Source organism: Bicyclus anynana, chromosome 23 (genome assembly GCF_947172395.1).
Source record: "Bicyclus anynana chromosome 23, ilBicAnyn1.1, whole genome shotgun sequence".
NCBI classification, from domain to species: domain Eukaryota; kingdom Metazoa; phylum Arthropoda; class Insecta; order Lepidoptera; family Nymphalidae; genus Bicyclus; species Bicyclus anynana.
The window spans coordinates 128,124-145,137 of NC_069105.1; the positions used below are offsets into that span (position 1 = coordinate 128,124).

Below are 17,014 nucleotides of genomic sequence, written 5' to 3' on the forward strand. Positions count from 1 at the left end.
AATCTCGGCGATTAACTCGCTGAGCACGAAAGAACCATTTATATACTCGTGGATACTCGTTTATGAGTTATGAATGTCATTTTGGTGTCTGATGATGAAGACGAGGGACGAGGAATTATCATTAGAATTTTTTTTAACTAAGGATATGTTTGTTTATTTGTTAGCTTAAATATCGGTAATTACACATTTTTGTAGATACTCATACTTTTTGAGTTATTTATGAAAAGCCGCTTTAGATTTTTGTGATTTTTCATGATAAAAATGCATGATGTATTTTTATCATGAAAAATCACAATCTTCGTTTTTTAATAACTCCGAAAGTATTACTTTATTTCAAAAACTTTATATAAAAATTTTGCTTACAATTTGCTTTTCTTTTGGTTCCTGGGGTTCTTCTTATCAAAATAATTTTCACCCCCGAGAAAGGGTGCATTCACCCCCACGGCAATAGCGGATTGAAGTTCAACAAAAACGGAAACCCTTCAAAAAGTGTACTTTAGCTATGTCTTTTCTATCCTTACATTTTAGGATATGCAAAAAAATTGTGCCATCATAACCAGCCCTTCTGAAGAACAGATTTGACAATGAATAATACTGACAGCTGTAAAGTTAGTGAGTCAGTGCTTCGTAATATTTATGATGTGTATATTAAATTTTTCTACAATTAAATACAATATGAAGGTAGATCAAAATATGTAAATTACTTCATGTAAGAGTAAATCTTAGGTCAATTACCATAGGACCTGCCTCGCTAGACGTTGCCCCTCTGTCAAATGTATATAATCATTATCTAACGAGTTTATAATTATTTCAAACTACGTCTACATAATTGATGTTCCATTGTGTTAAAATAACACGTGTGTGTATTACGATTTAAATTTATAGTTGTGTGTAGTGTAATAATAATAATATTAATAAGCCCTTTATTCTGTGTAAAGCAATTTCAATTTTTATATACATTACATTAAAATTTAGTTTTTTTTTTGCAAAGAATGTCTCTTAACATAGTGTGCCTTTCGGCATAGGCCTCCAGCGACTTCCACTGCTCTCTATCTAGTGCGACCCTTCTCCAGTTTGGTACTGCTGTGAGCTTTAAGTCATCCTCCCATCTGAGGAACTGTTTGCCTCGATTCCTTCTGCCATCTCTAGGGTACCATTCCGTCACCAGTCTACTCCACTTCCCCATTGTGTCCCTTAGCATGTGGCATGTGTGTGTGTAGTGAAAGATTTGTTAAATATTTTCGACCGCATTGGTCGATTTCTCATCAAGCGGGTTGCAGGGAGCCGCTGGATGCTCGCGTTTTGTTTTGAAGTTCATGCAAGAGGCCTATGTCCAGCAGTGTACGTCCATCGGCTGTTAATGATGATGATGATGAAATATTTTCGATGTGTGAGCTTAACTTGTCCCCCTCAAAAACGACAATTTTGTTAATGAATGTGGAATGCGATACTAGTCCAAAGATAATTAGTCTGAGGGGTAAATAAATATTATAGAGCGACTTTGACGAGTCAAGGACAAGTCCCGTGCGCTCCTGTGTCTATAGTGATCTGTGGTCTATACTGTGCTGTCAATGTCAATGTTATTTTCTGATGATTTTTGTCTATGAAAAATCATTAAATAGTAAACATTGACTGACATGTGTGGTGAGATCTGAGAGGTTATAAAACGTTGAGATTTACAAATTATATTTTCATGTTCTAAAATATCCAAAGAAAAATGGTGAAAAAAAAAATAGACAACCGTATAAGGGTTATGATAGAAAATGGGGTAAAACTCGGCCACCGGACAATGTTTCTCCTTGTAGGAGACAAAAGCCGAGATCAAGTAAGTGTTGTAAAATTTTGCTTAAAATAATAACATACATTGATTAAGTAATATAATTCATTTGATATTTAATTACATGTTACTACTCATATAGAAATTCGCACAGCTATATGCTAAAAACTTGCTATTTCAGCAGTCGAATGGTAGAGTAAAACTTTGTAATTAAATGATATTTTTTTTCAACCTAAGCCCATGTTTTCTATTGTGCGTTATAACAAAACAAAAAGCAAAACGTTCAGCGATACGTCGGTCTTAAGATAAACTTAAAGTAAAATTAAGTATTAATTTAATTTATTTGTTCATGATTAGGGATTTATACTGTTTATAGTCCTATAATATTGACGTTGAAATCTTCAACTGTAAAAAAGATCCTGTTTCTATGTTTTTAGGTACCCATCTTATATGATATGCTAGTGAAATCAACAGTTAAAGCTCGTCCAACAGTGCTATGGTGCTATAAAAATAAAGATGAAGCAATCAGCAAGTAAGCCATAACTTTGTATTTTCATTATGAAATTTCCCATATGTAGCCTGCAGCACCCTTAATGCCCATCTCCGGCCCAGGCCTAAACACCTGGCTATTTACTTATATCTGAAAAAATCTTGATAATTTTACTCTAATAATGAAATTACTTTATTAAAAAAGGTTTGCTACAACTTTCAGTACATTTTTAATTTGTCCACAACGGGGACAAGCTAAGATTGTTTACATATATAGCATATACATACCATACAGCTTGAAAAAAATTATACAGCTTTGGTACACCGGTGAACATTTTGCCCTAGAAGAGTGATAAAAAAAATATTTTTCTTCAAGAAACAAACTTTTATTAAGCCAAGTAATTAACCAGATCCTTATTTATACAGGCAGGTACACCCCCATATACTTTTATATGGGGGTGTACCTGCCTTCCCTGGGCCAACATTATATTGGCTGGTGGGCATTCTCCTTTATATTATAGACAAAATTTATAAATTAATTACCTGAATATTCTCAATATTGCAAAGTGTGCAGCTGAGGCATTAAAACAACTTTTAAAATCTTATTATGCCCTTACTAAAAATACCACAAGATACATTGTTTGGTTGCATGTTAGGCCTACTGTTTGGATTTTTCTTGCTACCACAAGATGGACCAAACACCGGCATGATGGTGCTGAGATATTTGTCTGGAAAAGAAAATTCTCAAAAAAATGTCTTAACTTTTATTTCAAACTTCTACTTTTATCATAAATGTTTTATCTATATTTCAGTCATGGACGTAAAAGAGCAAAGAAGATAGCTGCTGGTAAATTAGAAGTGTCAGAAGAATCTCTCTTTGATTCATTTAGAGTTGCCACTACTATACATGGTAGATACTACTCTGAGAGCCATGCTATGCTTGGACAAACTTATGGTGTTTGTGTTTTACAGGTAACTTGGTTTTGTATGTCATTCTGTGGGGGTATAGATCATAAGGTTCTGAGTTAATTGTGGGTCAGGGCTACTAAATATTGAATTTTCCTTTTATCTGAGATAGTCTATAAATAGCTGTCATTTCTTTTATAATAATTTCACAGGATTTTGAAGCTTTAACACCAAACTTGATGGCCCGAACTATAGAAACAGTGGAAGGAGGTGGTCTAATTATATTCTTGTTGAAAACTATGGACTCATTGAGGCAGTTGCACTCTATATCTATGGATGTTCATTCAAGGTAAAAAATTTTGAATTTTGACAAAATCTTTAAAGTGACACATTAGTCATTGACCTCTTATAATGAAAGGATGCACAATCATGTAGAAAATTTCACCTCAAAACTGGTCAACTTTGCAGTTGACAGTTTTAGAATTTTTGGTAAAGAAAGTTATACCTAAAGGCCTTTAAATATAGTCCAATATTCAATAAAATGCCAAATTCAGAGCAAATTCAACCTTAAGGATTGAGTTTATGGTAGAATTTGCAAATGCATCTACTTGAATTGAGTGCCAAGAAGTTGTTTGACACTCAATGAGTGGGGTCGTTGGTCGCTGATTGTACATCTGTTCATCATCATCATCATCATCATCATCATCATCATCATCATCATCATCATCATCATCATCATCATCATCATCATCATCCATCATCCATCATCATCATCATCTTCAGTATTTTGATGTACATAACAAAAAAAATATCACTTGTCTGAAACTGAAGGAAAAACATTGTAATAAAACCTGCATACCAGAGAATTTCTCTGCATGTGTGAAGTCTGTCAATCCACATTGGGCCAGTGTGGTGGACTATTGGTCTAACCCCTCTCATTCTGAGAGGAGACTCGACTCAGCAGTGACCAAATATGGATTGATAATGATGAATGATGATGAACAAAAAATCTTTATTTTGATTTTAAATTTTACTGTGCTTCAGATTCAAAACAGAAGCCTATGACACAGTGGTGAACAGATTCAACGAGCGATTCCTGCTGTCCTTAGCTGATAACCCTCGATGTCTTGTTCTGGACGACTCTCTGACTGTACTGCCTATATCATCTAAAACTGCTCAGATAGAACCTGTTGATGCTGTCCCAGAGGTAAATATTTAATATTATATTTAATGGCCCCAATAGCTCAACGGTAAGAGCGGTCAGACTCATCACTGAGGGGTGGTGGTTCAATCACCGTCCTGTTGGTCTTTTGTCATACCCACTCCTAACACAGTCTTTCCCGATTAATTGGAGGGGAATGGGAATATTGGTCATATTTAAAAAAAAAAAAAGATAGGGCAAATATTCTTTTAAATAAAATATATTACTAGCGGACGCTCGCGACTTCGTCCATGTGGAAATCGATGTAAAGTTTCAACCCCTATTCCACCGATTTTAAAATTTTCGCATGTTTTATAGGTACATGATAAATAGTCCACTAATCATTTTACAAAACTATAACTCAAAACATGAATGATTTGTATCAAGAAATTTCAACCCTTTAGGGGTAGAATTTTTCAAAATCTTGAATGACATTATTTTTAGTATTTTTTTGGTAGTACACATAGATTACATTTTTACAAATGTAGCTTGAAAAATTAAGGACTTTCTATACAAACTTTCAACCCCTGTTTCAAACAGACCAGGTAACTTATCTATATAGTACATATGTTTTCTTACAGCGAGTAAACCCAAAACTGACGGATCTGGTGACGTCACTGTCGGACACGCCGCCGGCCGGGCCACTGGTCGCGCTGTGTCGCACATACGAGCAGGCGACCGCTCTGGTCGCGCTCATCAACACTTTGGCGGACAAACAGACCAGGTAACTTATCTAAAATATATAGTATGTAGATGTAACGTGTTTGTCTATAGGTTTTTTACAGGATATACTTTGCAGAGAGTACACAGGAACTTTTGACGGCCTCCGTGGCGCAGTGGTAAGCGCGGTGGATTTACAAGACGGAGGTCCTGGGTTCGATCCCCGGCTGGACCGATTGAGGTTTTCTTAATTGGTCCAGGTCTGGCTGGTGGGAGGCTTCGGCCGTGGCTAGTTACCACCCTACCGACAAAGACGTACCGCCAAGCGATTTAGCGTTCCGGTACGATGTCGTGTAGAAACCGAAAGGGGTGTGGATTTTCATCCTCCTCCTAACAAGTTAGCCCGCTTCCATCTTAGACTGCATCATCACTTACCATCAGGTGAGATTGTAGTCAAGGGCTAACTTGTAAAGAATAAAAAAAAAAAAAAAACTTTTTAATCTAGTTCCTCCATCACCATTCCACTACAGAACGGTGAAAGTCCATGAACAGTGGCATTTGTTGTTGTTGATATCCAGCACGAAATGTGTTTCAATGTTTCTAATAAGAACATCGATGATATAGAATACCCTTCCTTTTCTTTGCTATAAATAAAGGAGTGCTATAAAAACAAAAAATCAGATAAATCGAAAAATTAAATTGGTTAAATTTTGTATTGAATTTATTATTTCGGATATTCAAAAAGATTTAGTAGAACAAATGACAATGCTCATGATGAATGAATCATCTAAAATGTTGACAAATACACCGCGAGTATTTCTTAAATGACCGAAAGACCATGAATCCCTTCGCGTGATAATCTGTTTTCACAAAATTTCCTAGACAAAAAGTAACCTATATGGTTATCCATATTATCTATCGTCATTCTAAATATTAAACAAATCAGTCCATTAATCGTGGCGTGAAAGATAAACAAACATATTCAATTACACACACGAACTTGTCTCCTTTATAATGTGAGTGTAATTGAAAAAAAAAAAATCTATTTCAGGCCTCCTCACTGCCTCACAGCAGCCAGAGGTAGAGGCAAATCAGCCTGTCTAGGCTTAGCCGTCTCCGCTGCCGTGGCTTTAGGCTATGTGAACATCTACGTCACCTCCCCGCACCCAGAGAACTTGATCACATTGTTCGAGTTTGTACTAAAAGGATTGGATGCTTGCCTTTATCAAGAACATATTGATTATAACATCGTGAGGTCGACCAATCCGGATTTCAAGAAGGCTATTGTTAGGATCAATATTGCGAGGAATTCGAGGCAGACTGTACAGGTATTGTAAATTTTATTAATTATGTTTGTCATATTGTCAATCTGCTTTAGCAGTTTCTGGGAGACCCTAAAATCATATTAATACAGATAATATTTTTTAAAAAGAAAACATGCTGTATAAAGCTGTAACAAATTTTACTGGTGATGATGTTTTTTATATTTTATTTTATGTCACACAAATGAAAGAGTTATTGGATCAAATGATATATAGGTGTAAGGCTGCAAAATAGTTATTTGCTGTGTGTGTATCGAATACTGTGCAAGTGAATCGATAAATAAAATAATCCACATGCAAAGCAAGGGTTCAAAAAAAATCTTGCATTTATAGCATGCGAAACTTTCGCTTGCTATAAATAAATTAAACTTTATATCTGAAAGCATTAATGATAGTCTCGCTCAAGAGAAATAAACTGGCAAGTCCTAGTTTGCTATTACTGACATTATATTGACATGACATGAGTAATATTGCTCAGCTACCCTATTTGCTTGAGAATATTTTTAGCAATTTAACTCAATCGCTAAAGAGAGTAGACTGTAATGTTTTGCTCACTGCTTCCCTTAGACTACCTCGGCCTCGTTCGGTGTCCATCTTTTATACGTTAACACAAACAGTATTTCACAATCCATGGCATAAACATGGTGGTAGCGGCCATCTTTGAAATTCAATTATCTCTTTGGTATGGATTGACTCTTTGGTTACTTGTCAGTCTATGACTGACATCTATACCCGTATACTACATAGGCCATTATAAGGTTACTGATTCTGTTCAACAAAATCTCAGATCAAGGCTAAGTTGGTCAATGTACAAACAGAACTCCTAATCTTTTACAGTACATAACACCGGACGACCATTCTCTACTGTCGGTAGCTGACCTGGTATTGGTCGACGAAGCCGCCGCCATACCACTAGTGCACGTAGCTGCAGCAGCGTCAAAGGCGCCCTTAGCTTTCCTGTCCTCAACAGTATCTGGGTACGAAGGGACTGGACGAGCTTTGTCCTTGAAACTCTTCGCTCAGTTGCAAAACGAGAACAATGCTCCGCCGCCGGTAAGCTTTTAAAAATCCCTTAAGACTATGCAATAACTGACTACATATTATGACTCAACAAATGAATTACTTAAAGTAAAAAAGGTCATGTGGTTTAGTCCTTAAAGATAAAAGCGCTTGGAGGCCATTGGATCAGCTTCCACCTTCACACAGGAAATAAAACTATAAGAAATTGTAATTGTTATCAATTGTAAATTATAATACTGTATGACTTTTTCAAAATAGCAACTGTTGAGTTTCTTGCCGGTATCTTCTCAGCAGAACCTGCCTTCCGAATCGGTGGTAGAATCTTTACAAATAGTCAACTGACGTGTCAAAAGTGCTTGTAAACTAAGCCATTCCAGCACCTTTTACGACATACAATAATTAAAAAACAAAAAGGGATACCCTTTAGGATTACCCTTTTTGTTTTTTAATCAACACACTTTTTTTGACAAAGCAGCTTTTAAGGCTCCGCCCCTGTCGGTGGGGGTTGGCCTTCCCCCGCGCCCGATTTTAATATCTAAAAAGTGGCCACGTACAATGAAAGTTTACACCAATTCTCGCGCGGATGACGTCGCAGTTTTCTGCTAGTACTATATAAAAATACATTTATTTACAGATAAAATTAGAAGAGCCAATACGTTACCGCGCCGGTGACCCTATAGAGGGTTGGCTGAACTCGTTCCTGTGTCTCGAGGCGCCGCCCCCCTCGGTGGGGGTTGGCTCCCCCCCGCCCGCGGCGTGCGAACTGTTGCGAGTGAACCGCGACGCGCTGTTCTGCTACCACCGAGCGGCCGAGGCGTTCCTGCATCGACTTGTTGCTATATACGTCGCTAGCCATTATAAGGTACTATATAAAAGAAAGATATCCTATAGACTGTTGGCTAAACTTCTCGTTCCTGTGTCCCGAGGCGTCGCCCCCGTTCATGAGGTTTGGCTCCACCCGCCCGCGACGCGCTGTTCTGCTACCACCGAGCATCCCAGACTTTTTAATGGGATCTCCGCGGCGTCACCGGGGGTTTTGGGCGAACGCAGAAGCATCGGCTGTTTGGACCCGGATGCAGAAGCAGATGAGATGGGCTGAAGAACTGAAGAATTCTCTAAGGGCATCTCCTCTGAGACTTGTACCTCGTTTTGGAGAGGTGTTTTGGTCTGAGTGTATCGTAAAGGACATTTTTCGGGCGTCTAGATCTACAATTGGCATTGGAATTAGGGTTAAATCCCAATTACAGGTCCTCGCTCTTTATAGGAGGAAAGTGGCTTAAACCCATACCATGCCGCTCCATGTTCTAATGCGGCGTAGACTCATGTTATAATGTTGGTCTCTGTGTAACAATCACTATCAAATAATAATGGTAATGACCGGAACTGACAGGATAACGTGATCTCCGAGGCGTGGGTTTGAATAAATAACTTCCCATCTGTCGTCTGAGAATGTATCGCCGTGGAGGTTTTATGTTAGTATATTGATATGAAGAGGACGATTGTATTGATATGTATATTTATTCTTTCACTGATTATAACAATTGTATATGGATATAAAATAAAAGTACAATCAAAAAGATGAAGCGGTGTGAAATGGAGAACCGGTAAAGATGTAATGAATGGGCGAAACAATATATCCACGCATTCTCGAGGTCGAGGGAATTCTAAATACAGGGATAAATTTGGCCCACGTAGCTTTCTAATGGTCAAAGGAATTTTTGTTGAGTAGTTTTTAAAATCGATTGAGTAGTTTATTAGTTTAGGCATTATTGTACTAACGGTTATTTTAAGTTTCTGTCCAAAATTTCTACAGAACAGTCCCAACGACATACAACTGTTGGCGGACGCGCCTGCGCACTGTCTCTTCGTTTTGCTCGCGCCCACACCTCCCAAATCGACGAGCATGCCGGAGATACTCTGCGTCATACAACTGTGCCTCGAGGGAAGCTTATCTGACAGGTAATTTTGAACAATGGGGATGATGACTAGGTTTGAATATATTGATTTTTATGATTCATTCGAGTAAATAGACCAATGTTAACTAATTTATACGTTAAAAGCAAGGATTGTCTGGATATTTGCATAATAAATAAGATTATAAAATTTCAATCGTGAAAAATTTCAATTTCGGACCTGGGTGACCTTGTCGCATGGGTTCGTCGGCTTTTCGCGGAGGATAGAAAAATAAATAAATCATTTTATAATCATGATGAACTTCCGCGAAGTAAATCTTAGATAGAAGCAGGCTTCTATCTACGATTTCAATCGTAATTAGATGAAAATGTTTAGATGAAACAGTTTTAGCTTCATTAAATGTGACATTTTTCAATATATGAACTATAAACATAAACGCACAAATAACAACGATATTAGTAATTTTGTTTGACCGCCCATACAAATCTAACGATCATTATGACCTACGACGTCATTAAATCGTACCATTTCGTATGGGGCGTTTTTTCAGGGACCCGTGGCACAGCCGCAAATCTGACCATTTTAATCACTGTAGCTCCGAAAGTAATGATCGCAGATACCTTGTTACTTTTACAAAATTGCTTTACTATTAGCATACTCTTAATTTATATACAATTTAAAAAACTGTCATCATCCCTATTACATTGTATTTATTTTGTATGTTGTGTAATGGAGAACAACTCCTTTAAAAGTTCCAAAAGAAAATCGCAAGAAATCACTGGTTATATGTACTATATGTATAATAATAATTAATTATTTTTTTTTATTTCCAGATCAGTAAAAGACAGCTTAGGCAGAGGTAGAAAAGCTGCCGGCGACCTGATACCCTGGAATATCTGTGAACAGTTTGGTGACAAAGATTTTCCGAAACTTTCTGGCGCGCGGGTGGTTAGGATAGCGACCCACCCTTCCTATCAACGTGTGAGTGTCTTAATCTTTACTAATATTGTAAGTAAGTAAAGCTGAATTTATGGAGTAATTTAGATCTACATTTTGCCCACGGGAACGGAAAGTACGCAGGTGAAGCTGAGCGTCAATTATACGTAAAACCGTAAGGTAACACGAAATCTTGAAAACCGCTACAAATTTGAAATTTGGCAGGGAGGTAGTTTATAGTTAGTATTTGACAATACGAGCCAAAACGTCTGCCTGTCGGCCATGATGGTCTATATTTCAACTGTTTCATAACGTCACTATAACAAATTCTATATATAAAAACTATATGAGTCAACTACCCTATTCCAAAGCCCCGAACCCTAGTTCGTAGCAATACAATATTAAAACATTGTCAATGTAAACAGATGGGCTATGGCAAACGCGCTTTACAACAGTTAGCGGCATATTACATGGGCGACATCCCATGCCTTGACGAAACACCGAGCGATGACGAGGAAAAAGAAACTACTGGCAAAGCGGACTCATTGCATACTGAGACTATAGTTCCAAGGTTAGTTTATAGTATAAGAGGCTGTGGTAGCTTAAAAACCTTTAATAGATTGACTAGGAAGACTCATCGACATGATGAAAAAGACATATGACCAATAGCGGTGGAATTGAAATATGGCGTTCTCTCTTTCGTTGTGATGGGACAAAAGGGAGGCCGATATTTTAAATTTAGAATGAAGCTAGCTTCATTCGGATATAATTTTTCATATTCATCAACATTAAAAACCCATATGCGGATCAGTGTTGAGCACGGATCCTCCCAGAATGAGAGGGGTTGTCTATAATCTCGCATACGGCTCGGGCTAGCAGTATCGCATTAGCTGTAATTTTAACTTAATTAAATTTAAACTTACCGCATTTATATCACAATATACTATTAATTTAGTTGTGTAATCAAAAACAAACTTGTTTTTTTTTATTTATATATTTTGTTTTCACTTATTATAGATCAAAACCACCGACTTTACTAAAGCGACTAACTGAAGTGAGGCCGGAACACTTAGACTATTTGGGGACCAGTTTTGGACTTACTGAGGAGCTTCTCAAATTTTGGAAATCTCAAAAATACATGCCCGTTTATTTGAGGTGAGCTATCATTTAATAATTAAGGAAGAAACATTGCATAATATTTATTTTCTGATTTCGATTTTTAATATTAGAAAGTCCAGTCTTTCCTTTCTTTCTTTAAATATTTTATTGAAGGTTTTCTGGAGATCGCTTTTAGCGATAATACTGCCTTTGTGCATTTTACTTTTCTGTTGTATTTTTTTATTTTCAGTATATCTTTATTTTTTTGTGCTACTTATTCTATTCCAGTCAAATGAGGTTTAGGTTATATTACGAGTACGACTATCAGGGTAGCATTAAGGGAAGTATTTATTACACGCCCAAGGTGTTGTTCTATATTAAAGGATGGTTTTTCCAATTACTGGGTCTGTCATCATTATAAATAGTTCAGGAATTGGGCAGTTTTTGTCAAGTTTTTCTCTAATAACAAAACCTCTGTTGTTTTTGATTTTATTACAAATATATAGTTTTAAAGTGTTTTCTTGTACTTAGTCCTATGATGGAACTATAATGTAGGTTCGTGCCATATTTCATACGGGTATCCCTTTTGATTATTGAAATACGCGTATTTTGCAGAAAAAATTTTCGTATCTTTTCATACGTAATTAGTTTGATTTTCCACAACTTTACGGGACTGTAGATCCGTTTAAATTTCAACCTTCACGCATTATTACTGAGAAAAGCGAAATAAAGGACAGGCAGATACACGGACAACAATGTGATATTATAAGGGTTCCGTTTTTTCTTTTTGAGGTACAGAACCCTAAAAATGAGCACGATAAAAAAAATTGTTAGGGTTCGTCGTCTTACTTATATTTTTCAGTTTCTTTTTCAGTTTTTTTTACAATAATTGTTATTTATCACCCAGTACCATCGTGCTAGCCCAGTCGATGACGTCTGACCTCTGCCTCCGGAGGGTGTGGGTTCGAATCCGGTCCGGAGCATGCACCTCCAACTTTTCAGTTGTGTGCATTTTAAGAAATTAAATATCACGTGTTCCAAACGTGAAGGAAAACATCGTGAGGAAACCTGCATATCAGAGAATTTTCTTAATTCTCTGCGTGTGTGAAGTTTGCCAATCCGCATTGGGTCAGCGTGGTGGACTAAGGCCTAACCCCCTCTCACTCTGAGAGGAGACTCGAGCTCAGCAGTAAGCCGAATACGGGTTGATAACGAATACCTAGTACAGGTTTCCACCTAGTACAGGGGCCAATGCAATTTTTATGTAATAATTGACTTAATGAATAAACGTTTTCTTTTAATTTTTTTTCATTATTGTCAATTTACAATTTCAGTCAAAAAGCAAACGAATTGACAGGCGAACACTCGTGCATTATGTTACGATCAATGCAAGACTCGTCGTGGTTGGCGGCATACAATGCAGACTTCAGACAGAGGTTCTCAAGGCTTTTGGGGAGGTGTTTTAGGAAACTACCCGCGTCTCTGGCTTTGTCTACTCTGTTGAATGATAGCGTGAAGATAAATAAACCAGGTGAGATTTAATTTTTTTTTAGTTATTAAATATTATTAATTAATATGAATTTAAAATATTTGTTCTGTTGAACATTCATGTGCGACATAGGGAATATGAAACTTAGGTGTATGCCTTTAAGGTCGAATTTAGATTGCAGCTGCGACTATTTTCTATTTATCTATTTAATAGCACTCTAACAATATTAAACATTATATCATCATCATCATCAATCCATATTCGGCTCACTGCTGAGCCCGAGTCTCTTCTCAGAATTAGAGGGTTTAGGCCAATAGGTAGTCCACCACGCTGGCCTAATGCACATTGGCAGACTGTCATACAGATATAAAGAAAATTCTCTGGTATGCAGGTTTCCTCACGATGTTTTTCCTAAACATTGTATAAAATATATAAATATTTCGAAAATGCATATTCTATTGCTATTGACAACAATAGAAAATTCTGGAGTTTTTATAATATTTTCATCCTTCTTCGTAAAATTTAAATGACCTAACTGCCCTGTATGACCTTAAAAATATGATGATGATGATGATGATGATGATGATGATGATGATGATGATGATGATGATGATATTATAATTACACTAAGCGGCTGGACTTGATACCGAAACTATATGGATTAGATCCCATTTGGATTATGGTTTTACCCATTTCTAACACAGTCTTGACGACTACAATACAATTAGTATTACTATTGCTAAATCATTTCGATAATTTGCAGTACTAACAAAACAATTGATTGAGCAATATCTATCCGGACATGACCAGTCCCGTATCGAGATGTACTGCAGACAGCAAGCGGACTATAGACTATTGACGGACTTATTGGTGCCGATGGCCAATATTGTGTTCCATACTAAAGTTAAGCTCAAACTGGAAGCTATACAACAGGTATGAATGATTAATGTGAAATATTTCATTATATCGAAATTAAAACGTATTTTTAGCAAATGTGTGCTTTGATTTAATTTCAATCCATCCCAATCTGATTGCATGTATTTACATATACCCAATCGTTTTGTAATATTCTTTCTAGAAATTCTGAGTTCTCAGTTCTCCAAATTGGCAATTTTGTGGTGCACCACGCCCATACCTCAGAGAGCATTAGACATTAAGTCATCGGTCCCTGTCTGTCACTGTCCTCTTTCCGAATACACTCTTCTCTTCTAGAGTTCAATCTCCTTTTCCAGAGTTCACTGTCCTCTTTCAGAATTCACTCTCCTCTTCCAGAGTTCACTCTCCATTTCCAGAGTTCACTGTCCTCTTTTAGAATTCACTCTCCTCTTCCAGAGTTCACTCTCCTTTTCCAGAGTTCACTGTCCTCTTTCAGAATTCACTCTCCTCTTCCAGAGTTCACTCTCCTTTTTTCAGAGTTCACTGTCCTCTTTCAGAGTTCACTCTCCTCTTCCAGAGTTCACTCTCCTCTACCAGAGTTCACTCTCCTCTTCCAGAGTGCACTCTCCTCTTCCAGAGTTCACTCTAATCTACCAGAGTTCACTCTCCTCTTTCTTCTTTCAGAGAGGTGTTTGTCGTAGACAAATTTGTCGTGGGCCATCAAAATAGTCTAATAATGATGATCGTGGTGGATTTTATGTAACCTTCTTTTACCAACAGGTAATATTTGTAGCAATGGGCTTCCAAATGAAAGACGTCGACGACATAGCAAGCGAACTGACGCTCCCCGGATCTCAAATTCTGGCTAAATTCTACGAGGCGTGCAAGAAGATAAACGCTGCGCTCAACTCCGTTCTAGAAGTAACCGTGGCTAAAGAGATGGGCATAGAAGACAAGATCTCAGAAGTCAATACTGAAGAACCGATGAAGCAGAGCCTACAAGAAGAATTGACGAAGGCTGCCAAGGTATTGTTACTCTGTGGTGTAGTTTTCAGTTTTTGGAAGATGAGGAATAAATTTAGTTTATGAATTGATGACTTTTTTTATTTACCTAATTTTAAAACTTCAGTATTGGACCTGTTTGTATTTGCTTGTGTGCGATTTTGTCAAAAACTACCTATCCGTTTGTGGTCAGGTTTTCCATCCATAGTTTCATGTTTAATATTATATTAGTTTCGTTGACACAAAGTATTTGGCAAATGAGAATATGATTTTGACCAATGTTAGCTCCCAACGCCATCATGATTTAAAATAGCAACTGTTGAGTGTGTCGTAATGGGCAGCAGCGATAGTGATTGTACCATAATTTTGTGACAGAGGAAACACCTCGAGCAGGTCCCAGGACTTGTGACCTTGGGGGTAGATTTAAGGGATCCGGTAGGTTTTGCCGTGAAAGACGGGCAAACAAACAGACACACACACTTTAACATTTATAATATTAGTATGGATAGCTATCACAGCACTATAACAGATTATTATATAAACAGATGAATAAATAGTATGAGTATGACGGGTAAACATGGGAGATAATTGTTTAAAAACACCATCCGTAAGTGAATGCACTTGTTGTTCTTTTCTCCACTTATTAAATTTTTCGTAAGTAGGTGTTTCATTTGTATCCATCTTCAAATTAGGGTCACCATTTTCACCACCATACAGGATGTCATGATCTCACCCATGTCTTCAAATTCGCTCTATTCGCAACTCAATAAAAATTAAATAAAAAAATTCCACAGATAAGAACGCAGCATTTCATTCCAACTTAAAGTTTTTTTATTTATTTTTCAAAACAATCAGGGCCTTACCTATAATGATTCTATTTTCGAATAAAACCTCCTCCGTTTTATAGTAGGCTAGTGCTTGGCTAGTACTCGTAACAGACAAGAATTAAAAAACCAAAATTACTTTAGCCCCTTGAGGCTGAAATGCTTGTTTAGCCCCGCTGTAGAGTGGTGTTTTTAAGCAAGAGTAGTGAAAAAATTATTTATTACATTATGTATATATCATTTTCAGGACCTGGAAAGGAAGCAGCGCAAAGAGCTATCCAAGCTGATGGGTGAAGATCTCGCTCAGTACCGCATCAAAGGCAGCGATCTCGACTGGGGACAAGCGCTCAAGTCGTCCACAGAGAAACAACTTGTCTCTGTTAAGAGGTATGAATACCAGCACTGAGGAGTCTAAACAACCCGATTCCTAGCGGCTTACCTTATAAAAGTTTTCCTTTTGTCCAAACAAACTAAGCGAATAGTACTTATAGAGCTTACTGTGCTGTGGAAGACTAACATTCCGAAGGACCACAGTATAAAAGTGAATAAATATTATGACCTAACAAATGAACTAACTAAAAATGGCTATGCAGTTAGTCTGTACGCCGTAGAAGTAGGTGCCGTAGAGGATTACCAGCAAAATCTCTCTATAACTTGCTTATAGACCTTGGCCTCTCTCTAGAAGTGCAGCTAGTTCTATATTAGAACGAGTATCCAAAGCAGGTCTAATAGGATCTTACCAAATTTGGCTAGGGAGAACAACCGAGCAGAGAACGGCGAGTGTTGATCGATCGTTAAGGAATTCCTTAACCCTACATCCTGTAGTCACAAGTTCAGGACTCCGCTCGGAGTTCTTCTCTACCACGCGATGGACCCGGCACCTGCACGGTGAATCCATGAAATGCTAAGATATTCGTCTCTCCCATACCTATTTCGATTTTCTTTCGAGGAATTCTTAGTATTAGCCCATAGCTGGAACAGTGTGGTTGGTTTAAGCCCCAAGCCCTGTAGATATCTTTTATGTTTACAGTGGTGAAAAACGTCTGGGTGAAGACAGCAAAGAGATCGACGAATTGATAGAAACACACTCTAACAATAAGAAAAAGAAGAAAAAGCATGTTAGAAATTAATAAAGTGTAAGTTTTACTGCAAAAATGTTTTATTTCATACCTCACACCAATGTACCCGCAATATTTTGAAAAAGTATGTAACTGGCAGTTTTTAATTTTATCCACTTTATGAATAGTATGAAATATTATAAATTTAATGGCAATTAATAAACTTACTATAAAAAAAGGACTTATAAATGGAAGGAAATGCTATATGTCTGTTTTATTTTATGGCTAAACCGCTGAGACGATTTGGATGAAATTCGGTATAGGGGTATGGATCTTGGAGAAGAATGTAGTTTCTTTTCATCTTGGAAAAAATCCATGGTTTCCTGGAGATTACTTTTTTTTTATTCTTTACAAGTTAACCCTTGACTAAAGCGGGCTAACT

At 37.2% G+C, this 17,014-nt stretch overlaps 1 protein-coding gene across 1 annotated transcript; it reads left to right on the plus strand.

The window, feature by feature from the left end:
* Nucleotides 1–1,614: 1,614 nt before the first annotated feature.
* On the plus strand, nucleotides 1,615–16,669 carry LOC112049043 (RNA cytidine acetyltransferase). Its single transcript, XM_052888577.1, has 18 exons — nucleotides 1,615–1,825; nucleotides 2,215–2,309; nucleotides 3,079–3,238; nucleotides 3,385–3,521; nucleotides 4,217–4,379; nucleotides 4,955–5,097; nucleotides 6,085–6,361; nucleotides 7,193–7,408; nucleotides 8,010–8,237; nucleotides 9,189–9,334; nucleotides 10,123–10,270; nucleotides 10,651–10,796; nucleotides 11,243–11,380; nucleotides 12,658–12,854; nucleotides 13,576–13,745; nucleotides 14,469–14,714; nucleotides 15,762–15,901; nucleotides 16,545–16,669. Exons 1-18 carry the CDS (start codon nucleotides 1,718–1,720, stop codon nucleotides 16,642–16,644), a joined length of 2,958 nt encoding a protein of 985 aa, XP_052744537.1. The 5' UTR covers nucleotides 1,615–1,717; the 3' UTR covers nucleotides 16,645–16,669.
* Nucleotides 16,670–17,014: the final 345 nt, after the last annotated feature.